The sequence below is a fragment of the Mercenaria mercenaria genome, chromosome 13, assembly GCF_021730395.1.
Source record: "Mercenaria mercenaria strain notata chromosome 13, MADL_Memer_1, whole genome shotgun sequence".
Classification (NCBI taxonomy): Eukaryota; Metazoa; Mollusca; class Bivalvia; order Venerida; family Veneridae; genus Mercenaria; species Mercenaria mercenaria.
The window spans coordinates 42,480,126-42,503,809 of record NC_069373.1 but is presented as its reverse complement, the minus strand read 5'-3'; the positions used below and the strand labels follow the sequence as shown (position 1 = coordinate 42,503,809).

Here is a 23,684-nt window from a genome sequence, read left to right as displayed (position 1 = left end):
ATGGTTCGATGTTCCGTGCATAGATACGAGGGTTGATCCAAAAGTAATGTCACTGTAGCTATAAAATTGTGTATAATGTATTAATGAAAGGAAATAAACAAAAATGCATACCGAAGTACCTTTATCTATTTGCAATATTGTCAACAAATATCGGTAAGATATGGTGCATAGTTTTAACGATATCAGCATATACTGAAGGCATGCTTGCAGCGATCGCCGCACGTCACTGACGTTACTGACGTCCGAGGCGACGTTTCTTACTTACTGACTGCTATCAATATTCATTCCTTTTCAACGTATTGTCCTTGATTTTCAATACAGCGCTCATATCTGTTCACCCATTTACGGAAAGCATCAACATATCAGTCCTTTGAAAGAGATGAAAATACATTTACATGCTGTTTTCAAAAGATCAAAGTCCTGGAAATGGACCACTCAGAGTTTATCTTTCAGATGAGGAAAAAGCGCTTATCACATGGCGCCAAATCACAGGTCTTCCGGTTCCCTAGATATCGTCCCTGAAACGCTCATACTGACTGTATACAAGCCTCCTGTTCACTGTTTTTGTATATATGTGCTATTTATCGTCTGCATGGCCTCTAACGGTGATTTTCCTAATTTAAAACAAAAATCCTTAACAGCTCGTCCATGTGTTTTGTAAGAAACCGACATTATTTGCTCTCAGCATGAATATGCGTTGACACTGGATAGATATTTTCAATGAGCGATGACGTCAATAAAATTTCAACAGCAGACGGCAGAGATACATGATGTCACGTTGTAAAGATTTCATATGATTTAGCGCATTATTTTGATAAAGATCAATGGATGCTTTTGACCGTTCTTTTTATGAAACCAACAATATTTCAGCGTGCGACGACATAGCGTCAGTGGTACTTTTTGAATTCGTGTGCATTTTAAACGAAAAAAAAATCGCCGGAAAAAAATATTTTGTCATTTTATCAGAATTGATTTTTTGTACATTTTGATATGTTTTTTTATCATTATACTTTGATAAATAAGCGCACCATGGACGCAGTGACATTATTTTTAGATCAACCCTCGTACATGGAGTATGGTTAAAATTTTTGTTATAGAGCACACTTGGCATTGATAGCCTAATGATTTATGGACAAATACACCCATTTTTTAGTAGAAAACGAAAGTCGAACTAACATGGCCAATATGATTGCAGAATATATAATTTAATAAAAGATTGACCTTTTTGACGATGGGACTACAGTAATGGAGGACTATGTATGAGTTTGTTTCGCTTGATATGTTCAATTTAACACATTTTTCATATGTAGGATTATGCGCGGTCTTTATTGTTTTTGTTTGATTTAAAGTAGCACGCACACAAAGTCAAGGACTTTACTGCTCTGGACCCTAGGTTACACACCGGACATTGAGTCAGGTATGAGCGAGCACCTGGGTATAGAACCACCGACCTTACGCAAGCTACTCATATACTTTTCGTAAGAGGGTTTCATTAATAACATAGAATTTTAAAAAGAGGGTATTACAATGTTTTTCACTATCATGTTTCATCTCATCGAATTTTAAATTATCTAAAGGTATTTTTATTAACTATAATCTACAGAATTACAAGAAGAGATCATAAACTTTGTTATTTACACTTAGATGTTTTTCTTCCCTCATAGCATGTTTTGATTTATCATAGATATATGAAGGATTTCGTGATGACCATGAAATACGAGATTTTGTATCGGGAGGTGCGGCAGCAGGGGTTTCCGCTGCCTTTGGGGCTCCGGTAGGGGGCACACTCTTCTCCCTTGAAGAGGCTGCAAGCTTCCGGAGTAATGCGTTTACCTGGAGGGTGGTACGTGATAGTATGGCTTAAACCTTTTCTGTTTCCCATTGCCATCAACCAACTATTATTTTGATTAAGTGGCACAATCCCTATAATTGTATTTTTAGCAGATTCATATCCATGACTGCCTTCGTTATATTATTTAATACTATAAAATGTTAACAATTATTTAATATTACCACTTTGATATCTACGACTTATTTCATAATTGTTCTTTTTTATTTTCCTGAGAGAACCAATGAATAATTTTCAATCTAATGTATATTTGTTTCATTCTTCTCTATATGTTTTCCACCTTGAATGATCTTCATAATATTTGGATTCCACTTATTCAAATGGAAGGTCTTTTGGTATGATAACAAACACTATATTATTGGGTTTTTATTCTACAATCAAATGAAACATAAGCTTTTGTTAACTGAATTAAAGACATTTTTAATTCTAAATGACTACTCTACTTAAAATCGGAACTATGTGTATATTGTTTGTGTACATTACCTAAATTTCTTTGGGTGTGTCTTTCTACTTATTACAAAGTGGTTTTTATCCTTTCTTTCAGTTTTTCTCAGCTATGATTGCCTGTTTCTTAACTAATTTATTACTGAGTGCATTTCACAGAACACCATTACGTCTGTCTGCCCCTGGTTTAGTCAGATTTTATATTTTTCCAGTAAGCAGTTTCAAGTTTTTACCTGACGTATTACAGACAAGTCGAGGGTTTGATATGTGTATGCGAATGTGCAGAATGTTATACAGTATTTACTTACACCAATACGCTATTCGAAGTACTTGCTTAACGTAAATAAATACTTTAAATCTTTGTAGGCAAAAATATCGGGCCTAGAATTGAAACAAATTGATTTGTTTCCAAAATGAAAGTTAAACTCGAGTATATTTCACTATATATTTTCATTTTGTCTTTTATTTTGGAACGATAACAGGTTTAGTTCCCTATCTTTTTTACAACTATTATTTTGATTTGTTTCATGATGAAAACGTTTACTTCTCAAGCGTGTAGAATATATACCTGAGCGGTTATATACGTGGTATACTCGCACGCATATGAGAATATAAGCTGAATATTCCATCTCATATCTTATTTTATTTTAACAATGAATTACATTCAACCTTTTGGATTCCGTGAAACTGATGCTAGCTTAATGTATAATATGGCTTTTGATGTCTGTTCGTAGAAATGTATAAAAATTGTACTTTGACAATTCAAAATTATGTAGCTACATTGGTATTTACCAGTGTTAACAGTTTCTTCTGGGTTTTTTGTCCAGAATTTACAGTTTGACTTGATGGAAATTCCAGTTTACTTGTTAATGGCTGTTGTAGGTAAGAATGTGTGATCGTCAGTGTAGAAGATAGTAAGATTGTACAGGATAGATATTTTGGACTGTCGAAGCACAAGGCTATTCTCGAGGAATACATGAGCAAAGTGTGTTTATAGTTAAATTATGCCTAAACTCCAGAATGTATCACCTATACTGGTCATTTTTCACTTTGCTTTGCACGTTTACTGGCATTGCTACTATTTAATGAAACATTTTTCGTCAATTATATTCAACACTTTACAATATCGGTTCATAATCAATATTATAAGCAAAGCATACTGAAAGTCAGAAACACTTCTTGTAAACTCTAGTGTCAGGTTTCCCCATGAAACTACTCTTAGATGGATACAATGCTTGTTATAAACGTAACCCTATGTGACGGATGATCATGACATACGTGCCTATCCCGAGATATTGATTCCTAAAGTATAGAAACGCATTTTTGTCAGACTAACACATCTGTTTATGATACCTTATTGCCCAAAGATTGTATTTTTGTTGTCTGAGTTCCTAAAACCTATGCAGTCTTTGATTTATAAGCATTAAATCGTATATTCTCAGTTGGCGAGATCATTTATACAACATTATTATTTATCTCTTAATAAAACGAGATTTTGAATCAACTTGGCTTATGTTTTACACAGATTTATAAAGTTTAAGTGGATGCGGGTAGCAGAAGCAGGTCTTATAGCCGCCATAGCTGGATTGTTATCAGTTGTTATGTTTGCAAATATTAATTCGTGTACCGACAAGAAACCATTTGATGGCGGGACCATAGTAGCTCAGGTAAAATTCATATCGGTTTTATTTTTATGTTGTTCAAAGTAGGTCCGTAGTTGCTCAGGTAAAATTCATATCGATTTTTTGATGTATGTTCTTGTTGTACAAAGTGGGTCCGTATTTGCTCAGGTAAAACTCATATCGAATTTATGGTGTATGTTGTACAAAGTGAGACCATAGTTGCTTAGGTGAAATTTATATCGATTTTATTCCATTTTGTTGATTAAATTGGGATAATAGTTGCTCAGTTGAAATAAATATCGTTTGTTTTTCTCCATGCTGGTTATTTATTGCGAGCTTAGTTGCTCATGTGAAATTTTTACAGTTTTTCTCCTTCCTATTGTTCAACAATTTATGCCACATTTATTACAAATCCTTTCCATTTATGGTTAAACTCAGACGTACACTTATTCAACATATTTTAGAAATGAATAATAACAGTACGGAGGCCAATGAGGTCTACCATGCACCCCCCCCCCACCCCTCCTCCCTCCCCTCCCCTAGAGTTTTTTCATAGGTACCAAATAATTGTTCGGCAGGACCAACTCTTTCAAAATAAAAAATGTTCCCATGAAAAAACTCTTTTCAACTATATAAGATTTCACAGTTTCCATGGCAACAATTCATTTTTGGAAAATACGACCATATAGAGGATCATCAGTCATATCTTTGACTTAGACATTGACTTTTGAAAAGCAGCATTTGTATGTTAATTAACTAATTTGCATATTCATGAATATTAATGAGAATGTTGAAAAATAACAAACTTTTGGTAAAAAAAACAACATTTTCTAAGTTTCAAATCAATTTAAATGTACTAATCAGTCTTAAAGTCTCTCAGTGTTTTGTAATATATTATTTTGTTACTTTTATGGCACATTTGTTTACTCAAAACTGGATGTGCTCAGCTAATTTGCATAAAAATGACCAGTGTCACAAACGATGAATAAAAATCTGAAACCCCTAAAACTGAATAAAATGATATAATTAAATGTTATCAAAGAAAAACCAATTTTTATGTGGCCTATAATGATTTTAGACATAGAATTGATACTTTATTAAAGGAAGAATAAAAATGTAATATACATTACACATGTTACGTTACCATTTCAACAACCTGGTTGTAGTGCATCAATTATTCAGAAAATATTCCATAAACATGGTTAATATTAATTATTTTGTACTATAATAATACAATATATTTCTTTACTTGTCAGAGAGTGTGACTTTAAAGTACGTTACCACTACCATTGCTTTTAAAAAAGATATTTATAAGAAGTTGAAGCCCAAATTGTCGCATACTGATTTATTTAAACAGTTAGCTGTTAGTTTTAAGAAGGTTTTCTTCTGTTATTTCAGAAATAGCCTAAAATATATATTGCACCATCCATGTAACTCTAATTTAGATGGAATTTCAATAAAACACGCAATAATATCCGTCTGTACATCCATAATATTATGATCATACAGCTGATATTTTCAGTCTTCCTGTTTGTAAAAGTCAAGTTTTATAAAAAGTACTTTTTGAATTTTAGAAAAAGTAGCATTAAAAGAACATATACAAAACCAACCATAGCTTTATAGGATGAATCATAGGGTCCTGAGTCAGATATCTAGATGAGGCCTTTGCTCTCCGTGACGATTAAATAAAGACATCGTGTCTAAAGTCAGCTTAGTAGATGTAGACTTACACCCAGCTGTACTTAATAAAATAGAATTCCTCTTAAGCCAGTGCTAGGGGGGCGTAAGATGCTTTTCACACTTCATTACCTCTCATAAACAGCCATGATCCAACTGAGTTTGCTGTTTATTGCTTGTTTGCGATCTTCGCTTCAAAAGGATCTTCTTAAAGCCTATTGCAAAATGTTTAGTGTCGTTCATACAGCGCTCAGTATCTTTCTGTTAGTTTTAAATAGCATTATGTGATTGTTTTCCTAACAATTTGGTTTTCATAGACTTAATGTCATTCACATTCTTGACTGCTTTTTCCAATTTTATAAGTTTAAATCTAAAGATTACTTGAAGTACCTGAAATTTCATTTTGTTTTTAGCTCATCTGTCACAAAGTGACAAGGTCAGCTTTTGTGATCGCGCGGCGTCCGTCGTCCGTGCGTCCGTCCGTAAACTTTTGCTTGTGACCACTCTAGAGGTCACATTTTCAAGGGATCTTTATGAAAGTTGGTCAGAATGTTTATCTTGATGATATCTAGGTCAAGTTTGAAACTGGGTTACGTACGGTCCAAAACTAGGTCAGTAGGTCTAAAAATAGAGAAACCTTGTAACCTCTCTAGAGGCCATATTTTTCATTGGATCTTCATGAAAATTGATCAGAATATTTACCTTGATGATATCTAGGTCAAATATGAACTTGAGTTACGTGCAGTTAAAAACTAGATCAGTAAGTCTAAAAATAGAAAAGCCTTGTGATCTCTCTAGAGGCCTTATTTTTCATGGGATATGTATGAAAGTTGGTTTGAATGTTTATCTTGATGATATCTAGATCAAGTTTGAAACTGGGTTAACTGCGGTCAAAAACTAGGTCAGTAGGTCTAAAAATAGAAAATCCTTTTGACCTCTCTAGAGGCCATTTTTTCAATGAATCTTCGTGAAAATTTATCAGAATGTTTACCTTGATGATATCTAAGGCAAGTTTGAAACTGGGTCACGTGCAGTCAAAAACTAGGTCAGTAGGTCTAAAAATAGAAAAACCTTTTGACCTCTCTAGAAGCCATATTTTTCTTGAGATCTTCATGAAAATTGATGAGAATGTTCATCTTGATGATATCTAGGTCAGATTTAAAACTGGGTCACGTGCCTTTAAAAACTAGGTCATTATGTCAAATAATACAAAAACCTTGCGACCTCTCTAGAGGCGACATTTTTCATGGGATCTGTATGAAAGTTGGTCTGAATATTCATCTTGATGATATCTAGGTCAAGTTTGAAACTTGGTCATGTGCGGTCCAAAACAAGGTCAGTAGGTCTAAAAATAGAAAAACCTTGTGACCTCCCTAGAGGCCATATTTTTCAATGGATCTTCATGAAAATTGGTCAGAATGTTCACCTTGATGATATCTAGGTCAAGTTTGAAACTGGGTCAACTGCAGTCCAAAACTAGGTCAGTAGATCTAAAAATGTAAAAACTTTTTGACCTCTCTAGATGCCATATCTTTCAATGGATCTTCATGAAAATTGGTCAGAATATTTACCTTTATAATATCTAGGTCAAGTTCGAAACTGGGTCAGGTGCGGTCAAAAACTAGGTCAGTAGGTCTTAAAATGTAAAAACCTTGTGGGTTGCGTGTGGACAGGTGAGCGATTCAGAACCAACATGGTCCTCTTGTTTAGGTTTTGGTCAGTGCAGCTTTTCAACAGTGAATATTTCATCAATAAGCCCATGAATATCTCAATACAATTCATGTGTTTCTGAAACTAAAAAACAAAATGCTTTATTTCTCACGTAAATAACTGCATTGATGCACTCCACAATAACACAAAACGAGATAAATATTCCATTAAAACGATTTCCATGAAAGGAAGCCCTAAATTGTAGCCCTATTATCAGTGTATAAATGTTAGCAAGGATGTATACATGATTAATATATACAGAATATATACATAAAAATATATAATCAATGTAAAATGTAAGTACTGACAACAATATTGAAACCATCAAATAAAAGAACAACATATTTAAGAAACAGATATTAGTATAATTAAACCGATAGATGCATTAATTCAAAATGAAATGAAAAAAGGAACATTGAATGTGTAATGAATGTTTCAGATAATTTCTTTGTTGACAAAAGTGAAGAAAGAATGTTAGAATTAATACTTTAAAGTTTTAAAAATCCATGATATCATAATATTGAAATCAGTGGTTCAGATTTCTTCATATATATTTCTAAATACAGCAAAGTACAGTGGTAACGTACTTTAATGCGCCGTTATGGTAAAAATCTCATTGCTTGGAAAGTATGGAGCTGTACTATTTTGTAGAAGTATTTAACAAATATTCCTCTACCATTTTCTGAGAAAATAACGATACAATAAAACAAGATTACTGGAATGGTAACGTAACATGTGTTATGTATGTTTAAACGGATTCCTCCTTCAAATAAGTATTTACATTATATTTTCACGTGCTTCAGCTCAAATAACACAAGTTTACTGATCACAGTTTAGTTCATCATGTTGTTCAGTTTTATTTATATCTTGTTTTCAGAGATGTCTGTTTCAGCATAGATTAATTTAAGCAAATTTGCTAAAATACCTAATGTAGAAAAATTATTTACCTTCAAAGTAATAAAATACTATCCTAAAAAACACTGAGAGACATTAAGACCAGATCAAAGCTGTCTGATCTATATTTTCTAAATAATTGATGTAACAATACAATGTTATTGAAATGGTAACGTAGCATGTGTAAAGTATGTTGATATACTGATTCCTTCTCCAAAAAGATGTTCAAACTTCATTTCCAAACAATATAGCTCACATAATTGTTATTTCAATGATAACATTTAATTATATCATTTTATTAAATTTTAGTGGTATCTTGTTTCCTGAGATGTTGGTTGTGGTTATGGTTAATTTTACGCAAATTAGCTAAACATACCTATTTTGGAGTAAAAAAGTTACCATCAGTGTTACAAAATACTATTTAAGAATACACTTAGAGACTTTCAGATCAGATTAAAACCGTTTGGTACATTTAAATTGATTTAAAACTTTAAAAATATTATTTTCTAATAAAATTTTGTCATTTTGTAACATTCTCATTAATATTCATGAATATGTAAACTAGTTAATTAACATACAAATGCTGCTTCTTAAAGGCCAATGTCTTAGCTCCATTTTGACACCACTTTTATTGTTTTATCACCAAAACTGACCAAGATATGACTGATTATCCTCTATATTTTCCAAAAATGAATTGTTGCCATGGAAACAGTGAAATCTTATATAGTTGAAAAGATTTTTTTCATGGGAACATTTTTTATTTCGAAAGGGTTGGTCCTGCCGAACAATTTGGTACCTATGAAAAAAGTCTAGGGGGTGCATGGTAGACCTTATTGGCCACCTACCTATAATGATGATACAGTATAACAGTGTAAGGAACGAACTATGAGGTCATTGTGCAAAAATGGTTGTGTTAAATCCCTATGTATTTTCGTTTGTAGACACATTTTAATACCTTTTCCGATAGTTTTAATGTTTCACCAAGCTCTTTCTTAAAGCAAATGTTTTTAGATGTAGCTCCCTTTAAGATACCACAAGCTAGAAGGAAACATTGCATAAATGTAACACTGAAGAGGTCAATGTTACAGACGACAACTCAGTTTAAAGCAAAAGACGACGTGCTGACATTTCTCCCTAGATCCAAGGTCAATGTCACATGTTTACGAGGTCATTGCATAAAGACTCTACTTTTAATCAAATCCAGACCTAGTAAAATGAATGAACCCAGTATAATGTCCATAAATCCTGTACTGAAACACCCTTATATTATTTGGTATATACTATCACTTAAAGAAAATATATTTCAGGTGAAATGTCCAGAAAATGAACATCATTCTCTTTCTACATTGTTACTAGCAACGCCAGATGCCTTAAAGCTCTTCTAAAAGATCCGTTTGGTAACACTTTGCTTCCCGCTTTACAATGTATATAAAGGTTTTTTTTATAAAATGGCGGCAAAAATCTGATTATTAATCAAAACATAGCGGTTTCGAAACCTGAAGTTTCATCAATTCCTTTAATGTTACGCGATCCCAAAAAATAAAACTGTTATATAGAGCGTAGTAAATATGATTTGATCAACAAAAAACTATAAAAAAAGAAACAACAACTGAAAAAGTGTGCTGTGTGTCATAATCAAAAACAATATCTATTTGATTGTATATATTTTATGTCTTTCAAAAAGGAAACACTGATTCGTATAACGCCAAATTAGACAGTCATCTTTATGACATTGTCGGATAATTATAGCCTTGGTTTAAGGATATCTGTAATCAAATTAAACAATTATATGTGTACATATCTATTTGTTAACTGTTTGTGAAGAGGTTTCGCTTGTTCAGATTCGAAGGCATCGATAATTAAAACTTTTCTTAAGTACAGAAACTACATGTGGACAGATCAGATAATCCCTTTAAACATGATGATTCAGAAACATAACTGCTATTAATTTCAGCTTCTTATGGGCCGGTGACTGTATCCGTCTTTGCGGTTATTTTCTTTTTCCTTGCTGTATTTACGTATGGTCTGAGTGTATCTAGGGGTGTGTTTATTCCCTGTCTTGTGATTGGTGCGGCGTGGGGGAGGCTGTTTGGTATGGCTGTCGTGCATATATTCCTTGAAGACAAGGAACAGTATGTGAGTAATTTGCTCTGAGAATATTATGACACTTTAATGTAAATAAAATCGGTTTCATTATTGTCCCTCTGCAACATTATGTTATTAAACAAAGTTTTGTATATTATAGAAATCTGGATGAATGCCCATCAGAAAATTCACTTTCTTGTTTTGTCTATTAGTAACATGTTCAGAATTTAAGCCCATTTCATTACATAACATTGTCTGTTGAGAATAGATCATTGTTGTTATTCAGGAGACTGACATAGGAAAGTATGCACTTATTGGTGCGGCATCTCAACTTGGTGGGGTACTGAGAGCCACGATCAGTTTGTCTGTGATGATTGTAGAATGCACTGGCGAGGTGTCCTTCGGGCTTCCTATAATTCTAGTGCTCATGATTTCCAAATGGGTGGGAGATTTTATATCTACGGTAAGCGTGTTATTCTTATTCAGGTGTATTTTTCAAATATATTTCCTTAGCTGTCCTAAAATGCGCTCCTTTTGTGTTTTGTAGTTCGATATGAACGAAGTTGAAATATGTTCCTGTAATTACGGTCTATATGATATAAATATAGAAGTTCCTAAGTTAAGGGTATCTATTACATGATGTATTTTGTTTCTATGATAAGTGTCTATAACACGTAATGTTTTTTGTTTCTAAGATAAGGGTCTCTATGACATTATGTATTTTGTTGCTATGAATAGGTTCTATATAACATTATGTAATTTGTTTCTATGATTAGGGTCTGTATGATATGAATATAGAAGTTCTAGGACTGCCATTGCTACCCTGGGATCCACCAGCCCTCTGTGTTACTATCAAAGCTAGGTAAAGTGTTGTAAAGATACAATAAATGACCAATGGTCCTTTCTCAACATTTTTAACATTGATTTATAATACAATGTCCACATTTCTTGATGCCATACCAATTTTGACTCCCACCATTACAGAAAACCTAATCAGATTTTTTTTATAAATGTGTGTTCAAAAGACGTTCTCTTACCCTATTATCATTTCGTGTAAATAGATATCAATTTAATGCATACCTATATACATTCTGCCAAAAATACGACTTGTATTTCACAAGTAAATACGACCAGGCAGAAAAATTATTTCGTATTGTACGTTTTGTATTGTATGTTGCCAAACTACTTTCATAAATATACATGACCTGACACATAAATAGCGCACACAAAAACTACATTCAGTTCTATTTTAATTAGCATCGATAAACATTGAATTCAATAACAAAACAAAGAAAAAGGTGGAGGTATATAACAAAAGGGTCATTATAACAGTAGCTAAATCTGGGTTTTGTATTCGGCTCTCGTGGATTGCGCTTGCGTGCCTCGTGTGATCCGACCTGGCAAAATACTGCATCCCTAATTAAGCTACTATTATAATAACCCTATTTTATTTACATAAAGAGATATATTATAGAGCTTATTGTTATGTCATTGGAGACACTGGAACATGATTGCTTATTCACCGAAATATTGTCGTTTCGTATGATGTCAAAACTACACAAACATAAGAATCATGTAAAACAAAATCAAACAAATTGTTTTAGCTTTATCTTATTTTTATTTACACACGATAAAAGATTTATAGCTTCCACTTATGAATTTTGTGTCTTCTTTCAGCGATTTGATGAATTCTCCAGCTTTAACGTTAAACAAGATAGAGAAAGTAGGCCGAATAGTGGAAATTCTTAGGAACGAAACATTCTGTGGATTCCCTGTAGTAAATTGTAACGGCAAGGTATCTTAGAACACACCAGAAAGCACCGGTATCGGCAAACCAATATCTGTTTGTGATACTGGCACGCAATTCGGTCAAGATAAGACATCAACCGCTAACAAAGTGGGCGGTGGTTTAGTGGTTAAGGTGTAGGCCACTCAACCCGTGAGTCGTGGGTTCGAGCCTCACGTGGGTCATGACCATGATCTCTCATAAGACACCAGTACTGGTTTTTCCAGGAAGCGGACTCTAGAGTGGTTCAAATAGGCTTTAAGCTTTCATCACAATCGAATTAAAACAAATGAGTATAAACTAACAGCTAACAACAATATTGGACTGGTATTGGGCGGATATTGAAAGCCATATATTTCAAATATTGACCCGATATGAAATGTTTGCTGGAATAAAATGGCCAAAATTATTCTTATCAGTCTCTTTAGTAAAAACATTTCTTGAAACTTAAGAAATGAGTGCACTGTTCCTTACTTCTTGTTTATATATAATTTTAGTTGGAACATTACACTTTCTTTAAAGAGAAATGATTGCATTAAACTGATGTTAATTTTCAGATAACAAGACCAGTCAATAACTTTAAATTTAACATGAAACATACGCATCTAAAGAACATGGACGCTATCTTATTTTTAAGTCGGAGGAAATACCAGAAAATATACCAATTACTGTTCTGAAACACGAAAAAAATAAACATTTATATGAAGAGCATTGAAATAATGGTTTTAAAATCTTTAAAAGCTCTTTTAAAATTTCAGGATAACAGAGCCAGTAAAGTGTGTGGATTAATTTTGCGGTCGCAACTTCTTGTTTTACTTAAACACAAGGTTTGTAAATGAAATTCCTTAAATGCTGAATAAAAGAGGTAATCACATAAATATTACCGGGGCGATCTTGGTCAATTCTTCGAAGCACTTTGATTAAATTATCTTCAACATGTACTTCGAAATTTGTTTTTGATTGTTATTGATATTCGTTAGTTGGTATCTCAGTAAGTTTTCATCAAAATCAATGAAATTTCACACCTGCCTTTGCCGCCAAATGCATGACATCAGTTCCAAATGTTTTGCAGTCGTATTGATAAGACCATCGCCTTTTGTATTTCGATTTATCCTACAAAATGTAAATGCAACATTCCATTTCTTTTGACTTTCTTGAAAATGTATTTGTTATCTACCGTGAACTGGTAGTCAGGTAGAGAAATTTGTTTATGGGATATCTCTTACGAGGTCACGTCTACGGTTTGAGATTAAAGTTCAACCAGTTCTTTACACGTATGTGTTTTAAGATCTTCTTACAGATTTTATTGATCTTCCTATATGCATATGCATTCCGCTCACACCTTATATTATGTATATCATTATCTATGTATTATATATTCTACAAGATCTATACAGCGCCCTTTTCATGATAAACATGTTCAAAGCAGTTTTATATAGCGCAAAGGTAGTCACTCAGGGCGCCAAATTTTCCCTCTACTAGATACAGACAGAGCGATCTGACCAAAGAGACAAAGTTATCCACGGCTAAGACAAATACTCTTTTAAAGATGTTCATGTTATATTTCTTCTATATTCTTATAGGTATTCAGCCCGCCAGATTTGATGCAGCCAAATACAGTTAGACTAAAAGATTTCCGGAAATATTATCTACAGAATCTAAAAATCGAGGTACAAAATACTAGTGTTTTATTTTTATTTTTATAAACTTTCTTGACTTTTGTTTGTGTGTGGGTCTGTTTTCAATATACTACCCATTGCCTGATCTAATACAAAGTAAGATTCTATGTAGAAAATATCAACTTACATTTACAAATCATACTTTGAGATAAATACATTTCATTTTTGAATATTGTTTGTGTCCACCTGAACCGACTGTTTCAGAGAGAGATATTAATATTGGGGGTGGTCTGACGGCCACGTTTTTCTTTAAGTGACTGCTTTTCAGAAGCATAAATCGCACTCAAGTTTGTTTAGTGGACCGCCAAAGCTAAAAATAGATGGCGTATAATACTATTTGAATTTTATTCCTTAATCAATATTTTTAAAGTTTTTCAAAAATGTTTGTTCAAAAGAGTTCTGGGTAAATTGCTTTATAGTAAGTTACCCAGAATTCTTTTGAACAAATATCTTCAAGTAGATAGAATAAATATCTACGTTTTACACAAAATTATTATTGTTGCATCGAACAAAAATTTAGTAGGATTAAATAAAAATTATCAAATTTTTTAATAAATATTTTGTGATATTCAATAAATATTTTTGTTTTATTATTTTTTAATTTTTATAATAAATATTTCAAAAGATAGAAAGCATATATGAAAACATTGAAAACATATTTCTGTTTTACGATATACATTTTAAGACATTGAATAAATATATAAAGATAGACAACAATTATAGAAGATATAATATTGCAACACATTACACGCCATATATCAGAAATAAATTTCAGTGTTTTTTTTCTCATAAGTTGACGTCAACAACACATACAAGGAGACATGTAATAAATCTATTATTGTGGACTGCTTAGCACATTTCATCGAACGAAATATTGCCATTTTATATACAGTACCAACGTTTAATACATGATTTCTTCCATAATATTAATTTCTTTCAGTGATTTATCATTCTTGATTTTTATATGAAATCATTGTCGTGAAATGAATACTTTTTCATGATATGCATAATTCCTTTCCAAGATATGTAATATCTTTCAATGATACGCACTACTTTTCCTTTCCGTGGTTGGTATTCCTTTCCGTGATTCTATGATACGTGTTCTTCATTATGATGTACCTTTCCATGATATTTATGTACATTTATTTTTTCCAGGATATAGATATTTCTACAGAAGAGATGAGTTATGTGATGGATTTAAGACCATACCTTTCCCCAAATCCATATACAGTTGGTCCGGTAAATATAGTTTTGAAATTGATAAAGTACCATAATGTCATCTTGGTTGTGATACAATCCTTAACGGCCTTAAAAATACATTTAATTATACCTTGCTCACTTGTTTTGCTTCTTAATGGAAGAATACAGAGATTAGAGTCGCTCTGTCGTAAATGATACATTTAGTTGATTATTGTCTTGTAATTGGTGCTAATTTCCAACATATAATTCTGTTCTACAAAAAGTATGAGTAGAGCACAAGTGCTAACAACTTCGGATCGACGCAACTAGTATGAAGTTGCTTCATTTTTTCTCTTTGGCGAATTGAATTATATGTCCTACCAAGCAGTTCTATCATTGATGTACATTGAAGCAAGTGTCTTATAATTCGTTTCGCCACCTTAAACAAAAAGTTTCTTGTGAGAAAAAACGCTTTCCTTACGATGCGTTAAATATAATTTCAGACGTTTTCACTTCCACGATTGTTCAGACTTTTTCGAGGTCTTGGTCTTCGTCACTTAATTGTAGTCAACGATTGCAGAGAGGTATTTATTTTTTTTTTAAATAATGTATAGCAGAAGCGTGTTTTAATTAATCTAATTAATTTAAACATACGAGACACAAGTCATTCCGCACGACTTGTATCCGAGTGTTATATTTAATCGTTATTAAAATAAGCTCCTGTTTTATATTATTTTCATTCTAGTATGTCTAAAACGTAAAATAGATCAAATATAGAGGCACTGTTTCTTGGTCTCTACAATAACGCCAACATGACGTCACCGTTAGCGTGTATTATTAAAAACAAACATGATGAAAAACATTATAGCCAATCATTTAGCCAATATAGTCAACAGAATCTGCACAAAAATGTTAAAACGTACTTCTATACTTTACTATCTTTAACTTTTTTCTGTAAAGTTTGACAAGAAATGTTTATTATTAAACAATATTTATTAGAATTTGTAGAGGTTTACTTCTAAAGAAGTACATTTGTATTTCCTATTGTAAGATAACTCGTAAAAGAAATGTATTATCTGACATCAATTTATGTCTTTTACCCACAGCCAATAGGCATGATAACCAGAAAAGACTTGGCGAAATTCAGAGTTGAATCAAAACGAGGTTTGCTCAAAGTTGAACAGCTAAATATTGAAGATAAATAAGAAGTATGGTGAACGACGAACAACTCGGACATTCAAAATAAGACAGTTCTGATATCTCGTATTTAAAAGAATGGTTTAAGGACATATGTTTCCGATCGTTATTCTTTATTATTGGGACACACTACGAGTTACTTTTAACTTTACGATAAGGAAAGTGATGTATTAACACAGTTTGTAATGACAGATATTATTTTTTAAACAATTTTACGATTCCAATTCATTTTAGTAGGAGCCTCGGTAGCCAGGTGGTTAAAGTGGCTCAATCAAACCGAGCCTGCAACATTTTCATTTTTGTCGTGTTGGGCGGCCTATGGAGTATTCTATATCACTTGCCTCTAACCACTGTGGTTCTAAAACTCGCTTGAAAAGTAGAATTGTTTCTTGTAAGGAGACCGCCCAGCTGGTTTACCGATAGTCAGTGGTTCTAACCCATGCGCCGATCCGTGATGAAACACGGCCCAGAGCCTTTGGTCTTTCTCCACTACAAAAAGTTTGGAAGTTGCCGTATAACCTATATTTGTGTGGCTGTGATTTTAAACACAACAAAAACAACAAAAAAGTATTTAATTTCCATATTTTATTATATCTATTTAGAATATTTCTGTTTAAATAATCTTGCCTGTCATTATTATCTTGAACGTTCAACATGATAAAACGTTTGTATATCATCTTACCATATGGTGTTTAAGGTAATTCTTATTTTGCACGTTTGATAAATCGGAAGTAATGGCATTTTTCCGAATAATGTAGAACAAAACCTGGACTTGGTAGTCGGAAATGTAAATCATTTTGTGAATTAATTGCAATCCGTGCATACATTTATTACAACGGCAATATTACTATTTTTCTAAACATGAAATATGGTATTTAAACGATTCAGACGATAATTATTCTGAATAATGTCTTAAATTAGCTTGAAAGTCGCTATTCTCTTTAACCAAGGGCAAATATAACAAAAAAAAGCTCAGGGACCTATACATTTTATTTCACCATATTTTAGACCATTTGTTCATTTAGTATGAAGTTTCTTTAAAATCTACTTTGCAGAAAAAAATCTATTCACGACAAGGATATCGCAATTGTGATTTCCCATAGATTCCCATTATTTGCCGAATTTCTAAAATATAATTCTGAAATAAAAAAAAATAGGGTTTAATAAAATTCTACTTTGCAGAAAACGTTAAATGTAATCTGCGTTAGTTTTGATTTACAGAATAAAAATAGATTAGTAAACCTTTTTGAACATCCCGCTATAGATAATATTAAAAAGTTCATTTAAGACGGCCGTGCCTGTCATATAAATAATTCCAGTACAGTATATGTATGTACTGGAAGTAACTAGGCACTTACATGTAACTAAACAATGAATAATCTGAAAATATTTATTTATTGAATGGTTTGAGTAAAAAACTCTTGCCTGATGTATGAAAAACCGGTGACCAGTAGTTTTGACAATTGACCGGCAAACAATCCAGTAAGTGTTTTATTGCATAACATGAAAAATTAATTTTCGAGATTTATTTTCAAATTTTTAACTTGTTAGTCCAGTAAGCATGTGTTGAATATAGACCGGTCATATAGCACAAAATGTGAACCGGCGGTTTATATAATGAGACATGTAATAATATATTCTAGATTGACCATACATACTGAAAATATTATCAGCATAAGTGAAGAAATGATGTCTTAAAAACAGACGTGTTGAAAAAGGGCAATTTTGCTAAATCAAATGCACGTAGGGTTGGTAAACGGAACCATCTGGTCCAACTGTAATCTAACAAAAGTTTAATGATGATACACCTTCTGCATACATATGATTACGCTTTGTGAAGACATATGATTACTACAGTTTTAATATGGTGAGACCACTGGCGCCAGATCAGAAAGAAAATGCCTCTGTACATGTTATACCCTACCCCTAGGTATTCTATAAGAACCATGGTCATGAAGGGGAAAATTTACTAACCCGTTTCAATCGCGCATTTCATACTTAAAACACGCAGTTCGGTAAATGTGTATTATGGATATCAAACAAATTGTAATTTATCTTCCATTGTGTACCGGTCACATTTCTTCAATACATCTTATCTTAGAAAAACAACGCGTAGTTTATAGTTATTTCAACGTTACACAAAATACTTGCTTGACCTTCCCTGGTGAAGTTCCGTTCTTGATTACAAAACCATTCTGATTGGCTGTTGTGAAAATGTATGTCAATCGTCATTTTATTACACGTGTTCGCTAAAATGTGAAAATGCAGCATAAATGTGCAAAATGAATAAAATAAACAGAACAGATGCAGACCAATGTACCATTTCAAATTAAAGATCATATACAAGATGAATTTCATTCATCATTTCCAGTTTTAGTGTAAAATTGTAATTATTTTTTAATTCTGTTTTTGTTTGTTTACATTTCGCCAAACATGTGCACACTGCCGTGACCTCTAGACCGGATGTTCATTAGGGAAGGTCAAGCAAGGTTTTTCTGTAATGTTGACGAAAGCATAAAATATGTTGATAATCTCAGCAATATGGAATATTGAGACAAGGTGATTGGTGCACGATGGAAGATAAATTATCGCTTGTTCAATATACTAGGTACCCATTCACCGACCTGCGCGTTTAAGTTGAGAAATTTACGATTGAAACGGGTTACTATATTTTCCCGTTCATGACCATGGTTCTTATAGAATACCTAGGGGTAGGGTATAACATGTACAGAGGAATTTTCTTTCTGATCTGGCGCCAGTGGGTGAGACACTCTATTTGGCATCAGTCGATATTAACACATTATTGGTATAAAAATCATTTCTTAATATCATACGGATTGACAACTAAATAGGAGTGCTTAAATGTAATGATTATAGAGGAAATGGCATTTGTGATAAATCAAGGGCTCATTACCCTTACCCTCCTAACCTTATCTGGTCTATAATCCAACATACCACATACACGCATTCTGTAACAATTTTATAAGGACTGATGAAAACATTTTGGTGCTATGGTGTAATTATTGTGAAAACTAACTGCGAAATTCCTTTGATAAATCAATTGTTATGAGTTTGGAACTAAATATCTCAGCTGATACACTAATCTGGGAATGTAATGATGGGTTTCTATATAGTCCTAACTACAAGACAAACATTATGATATATGTTACATTTATCCTGTAAGAATTAAATAGAGGTACAGGCAAAGTTTTCATTAGAACATGTTTTTATCTATATTCCATGATAAATAAGTAGAAAAGGCCAATGAATTCAGTGTGAAGTGTGAATCAAAACCATAAATACTAAAAACGGCATTTCTTATATATAACGTCCTAAAACGACCACAGGTATAGATATGTGACTATGGTCTCATTGAATGTAGCTAGAATTACCGCTGGACAATGTCTATTGCCCTTCCTCAAATTTGGGTGAGCAGCTGACTCCTCTTAGTCCGCTTCCAATGCACATATCAAAATAAACAACATAATGTATATGTAAAAGTTAAAATATACAAAATAATCAGTACCAGGCCTACATAACTATTGCGCTAGTCTGAAAACATAATGGTGTCAGCAATGGTTATATATTGTATTTACATAGTGGTACTATCTAGACATAGTTTTATCAACCAAACATTGTGATACTCGTCACTCGTTGATTGTTCTGGTGTAGTTCATCAGTACACAACAGTACATGTATATACAAATAAATGGCGCTTGTACAGGCATCAGAAATTGTATACCGATGAGGCGTGTATTTTTCCCGCTATCTTGCAGTGTAAGTCCGGTGTTTGGTCGGTAAGGGAATATGTTAGACATCATCTGGTCGTTCGGATAAGTTGGTCCTAGAAAACATTTGATACAATAAAAAATCTATATGTTAACCATCATGATTTGATTAGTGCAGTAGGGGGAAACATTTCTCTCACTTGTAAACAACTTTGCGTCATCGCAACCATATATTTGGACAAATGTAGCAATGCTTTGATGAAGTCTAATCACAGTGCTGAGTTTTCCAAGACTGGCGGTATTCGATAAATATGAAGCGTATGAAATTAGTAAAAATGTTTTCCGTTAGAAAATTTATCTAGGTGTAATAAGAACATAAAAGCCGAATATTTCTTAGCAAAAGTCTTAGCTCGAAATTTTTAAGCGTATCGCTCTTTTCACGTAAGTTTTTAAAAACAAAATAGGTTGTGTGTACTCATGATGACAACACCATAGAGTTGTTTTACAAACCTTCTACTGTATGTATAATGTGCAAGGTACTAACTGTGCGCTAATATTCAGGCTTTAAGTCGTCAACATTTGTATCACTGTCTTGTACCATTTGTTCCACACGTTTGTTTGCTAGAGTAAGACTATGACCAGTGTTTGCAATGCTTCTCATATTATTAACAGTCAATTTTCTAATCTCTTTTGTTTCCATGACAATGTCGTAACCTCTTTCCAGTGTCTGTTTGACCTCAACATTCATCATTGAATCTAGCCCAAGGTCACCTAAACTTGCATCAGGGTTTAAAGCATTCGGTTCACTGATTCCTGCAAAAAAACAACTCAAAGTGCCATAATTATCAATACAGTCAAACAATAAGCAGATCATATTTTCTTCGTTCCTCATATCACTTAAAGCTTTTTTCTAAACTTTTGCAGCCGTACAAAACCGCCTCGTACTTGGACTCAGAGCTATTATTTCTACTCCTAATGGATAATGTAGTCCACTTAATGTAATTTTGTAATACAGTTCTGCATTAACCGATGCTAGGTGCTATGAGGGTATGTTGCGTATAATCATTACCTCTCATGAACATACAATTTAAACTGAGTCTGCAATTGTTTTGCTTGGTTGCATTATATTCTCGGTTTAATCGAGTCTATTCAGGAGAGGTTATAAACTGTGAAACACCATTAAAGCCCTTTAGCAAAATCTGAAGCAGAATTGTTTATCATCATTACATTGAATGGACACTATAATCCAAAAGGGTCAAAATTCAAAGCATGTATCAGGCAATATTTTGTTTCCGCCTAACAACACTTAAAGACTGTTGAAGGTTTATGAAATCTATAAAGAAATGTTTAGGAGACAGAAAACGCAACCAGAAATTAATTGCAGATTCGTTTTTTTTTGTGTCTGTTCATGACAAGAAAAGTTATACCCCCACCCGCCCCCACCTCCCATCACCACTTACACACACACAAACACACACCAAGCTTACGCTTGAGTGGAACTCTTTACAAAATCACATTGATGTCCAAAGGACCAGAAAGAAACACTCATTCAAACACTTCGTCCGAGTGACAGAACTGTTAGTTTAAATACTGAAAAAGCAAGATTTCTTAAATTGACAAGAAAGTGTCAACAACCATTTGCGAGTGACAAACGTTACATTTTATGACTGCGTAGAATATGTGTAGAATATGGCATAGTAAGAATACTAAGTTACTCAAAAACATAAAAGATATTTTGAATAATACAAAATATGACAAGCCGAAAGAACTTCAATGTTTCCTAGAATAAACAAACAACGAGAATTTTAAGATTACCTAGAATATGGCAAACAGCATGTACAAGGTCAAGTCTAATTTCACCGGCAATACTACTACTTGTACTCTTATCGGATGGAACAAAACTTGTAACAATAGGTTCTGACTGCTTTAGAAATAGGTCAAGGGTCTTCAGACATGACATCAAGCGCTGTGGAAGTGATCCACCAATCACAGTGTCATTGTCTCCCATCGATTCAAGAACAATTCCAACATCACCAATAGCACCCCACTGAATTGCTAATCCTGCAAAAAAAAGGGGTAGGCCATTTAAAAATTCTGTCCCGAAAAAATAAAAAAAAAAAAAAAATGGAAATTTTTTAAAGCAGTTCCTTTTCATAAATTTTTTTTTTAAACTTGGGTTTCTTCAACGTTTTAAACACCCAAGGGTTTAAAGGGAGCCTAGAAGGGAAAAATATATTTTTTGCCCAAAACAGCGTACCAAAAAACCGGGTTTAAACAAACCCAAAATCATTGTGAAAGGGGGGGGGAAAATTTTTTATTTAAACATTCTGTCCCAACATTTTTTTTAACCATATCAAAAATTTTCCCCTCTTAAAAACATTAACTAAAAAGGAACTGGCACTGTTTTTTTACAATATATACCATTAAGATCACCCCTTCTTCTCTTCTCGAAAACCCTTTCCCCAAACACTGATTTGGAAAAAACCATAATTTTAAATTGACCGGGCATTCCCCCGACCCAAAAAAGAATGATGAGAACACAAAAAAACCAATCACAACTCTCCCTACAAAACTGCCTGGTCCCCCCTACCCAAAATTTTAAACCCTGTCATTTGGTTTCAACACTTTCGGGAAAAACTTTTTTGGGTCCAAGTTTTCAAAAATTCCGTCATGTAGCCCCTTAAAATTAATTTTTTTAAGGTAAATTAAATGTATTAGTTTAACATCTGATCTGACAAAGCAAACATTTTTACGTATGTTTTTTCCCTTTTAAAAAAAGGGAATATATTTTTTTACAAAAGAAAATTTTTCAGAAATATCCAACCCTTTATAAAATTTTAAAGGGAAATTATTGAAAACATTCAAGAGCATTTTAAATTTTCTAACTGAATAAGGAAAGCAATAGCATGCAGTCCTACATGATCATTTTTTGGGAAAGGACAAATTTAACTTTAGTTAAAAAAGGGTTTTTGACTGAATAACCATATGGAAATTAAACGTGTTTTTTGGTAAAAAAAAATTTTTCATTTAGTTGTTTTATAGCTAAAGTGCTTGTCCCACAAAACAAACGCAAAATTTTAATGTAACAAAAAAAAAAAACAAACCCCATTGCAAGATGAAAGACCCCAAACCACGGGTTTTTTACAGGTGTCAGAAAGCGGGATGTCTAACATCATCTTACTGGCCACTTTTTCTTGTTGACACGAAAATTTTTCCCCCAAAACGCGAAACCCAAAAAAACCGAAAAACCACTTTTGAAATTTTATCATATTTAGGAAATTATATGTACAAAAATGTAAATGTACAACAAAATCAAAAAATTAAATTTTTTTAAAAATTTTTAAATTAAATTTGGGTAATCCCTTTGGGCCCCTTTTTTAAAAAAAGTCAAAAAAATACATATAAATGAAAAAATTTCATTTTTTTAAAAGAAAATTCGGGTTATTTGGGGGTATTTTACCCTTGTTTAAAAATAAAATTTTGTTTAGGGAATATTACAGTGACTTTAAATTGTCTTTTAATTTAAACCTGGGCAAAGGTCAAACAATTTAAAAAGGGCCAAAATTAACCCCAAAAGTTTGAAAGAAAAAAATAAAACGAAAAATCTTTTTATTTTGCCCAATGTTTTTTACGTACATTCCCCTTTTTTGTTATTTTCCGAGGCAGCGTGCTTTGTTTTTTCATTTAACGAGCATTAAAAGATTTTAAACAATGGAAACCGCCTTGAAACCGATTAGTTTTTTTAAAAAAATTTGTTGAACCCCAAAAAATTTTAAATTCTTCTTTTCTAAAAAACAAACCCCCAAAAAGAAATTTTTTTTAGTTGTTTTTTTT

General features: G+C 32.8%; 3 protein-coding genes across 3 annotated transcripts in view; 1 reads left to right on the top strand and 2 right to left on the bottom strand.

The window, feature by feature from the left end:
* LOC123530400 (fatty acid synthase-like) overlaps nt 1–23,684 on the bottom strand; it is a 315,596-nt gene that overhangs the window by 259,881 nt on the left and 32,031 nt on the right. The window lies entirely within an intron of this gene.
* LOC128547902 (H(+)/Cl(-) exchange transporter 7-like) lies at nt 11,305–17,315 on the top strand. The gene is made up of 6 exons (XM_053521633.1): nt 11,305–12,076; nt 12,826–12,894; nt 13,651–13,737; nt 14,902–14,985; nt 15,429–15,509; nt 16,032–17,315. The coding sequence occupies exons 1-6, from the start codon at nt 11,936–11,938 to the stop codon at nt 16,128–16,130; spliced, it is 561 nt and encodes a 186-aa protein (XP_053377608.1). The 5' UTR covers nt 11,305–11,935; the 3' UTR covers nt 16,131–17,315.
* On the bottom strand, nt 19,295–21,906 carry LOC128547903 (fatty acid synthase-like). Its single transcript, XM_053521634.1, has 3 exons — nt 21,666–21,906; nt 20,395–20,663; nt 19,295–19,966 (listed from the first exon to the last, which is right to left on the bottom strand). Exons 1-2 carry the CDS (start codon nt 21,856–21,858, stop codon nt 20,401–20,403), a joined length of 456 nt encoding a protein of 151 aa, XP_053377609.1. The 5' UTR covers nt 21,859–21,906; the 3' UTR covers nt 19,295–19,966; nt 20,395–20,400.

Bases quoted from the DNA above. Each gene is read 5' to 3' on its own strand.
- LOC128547902 (XM_053521633.1), top strand. From the start codon at position 11,936: ATGAATTTTGTGTCTTCTTTCAGCGATTTGATGAATTCTCCAGCTTTA. The intron at 12,895-13,650 runs GTTTGTAAATGA...ATATTCTTATAG, and splicing joins TTGTTTTACTTAAACACAAG to GTATTCAGCCCGCCAGATTT. The intron at 13,738-14,901 runs GTACAAAATACT...TATTTTTTCCAG, and splicing joins TACAGAATCTAAAAATCGAG to GATATAGATATTTCTACAGA.
- LOC128547903 (XM_053521634.1), bottom strand. From the start codon at position 21,858: ATGGGAGACAATGACACTGTGATTGGTGGATCACTTCCACAGCGCTTG. The intron at 20,664-21,665 runs GTAATCTTAAAA...GTTTTTTTGCAG, and splicing joins TGCTGTTTGCCATATTCTAG to GAATCAGTGAACCGAATGCT.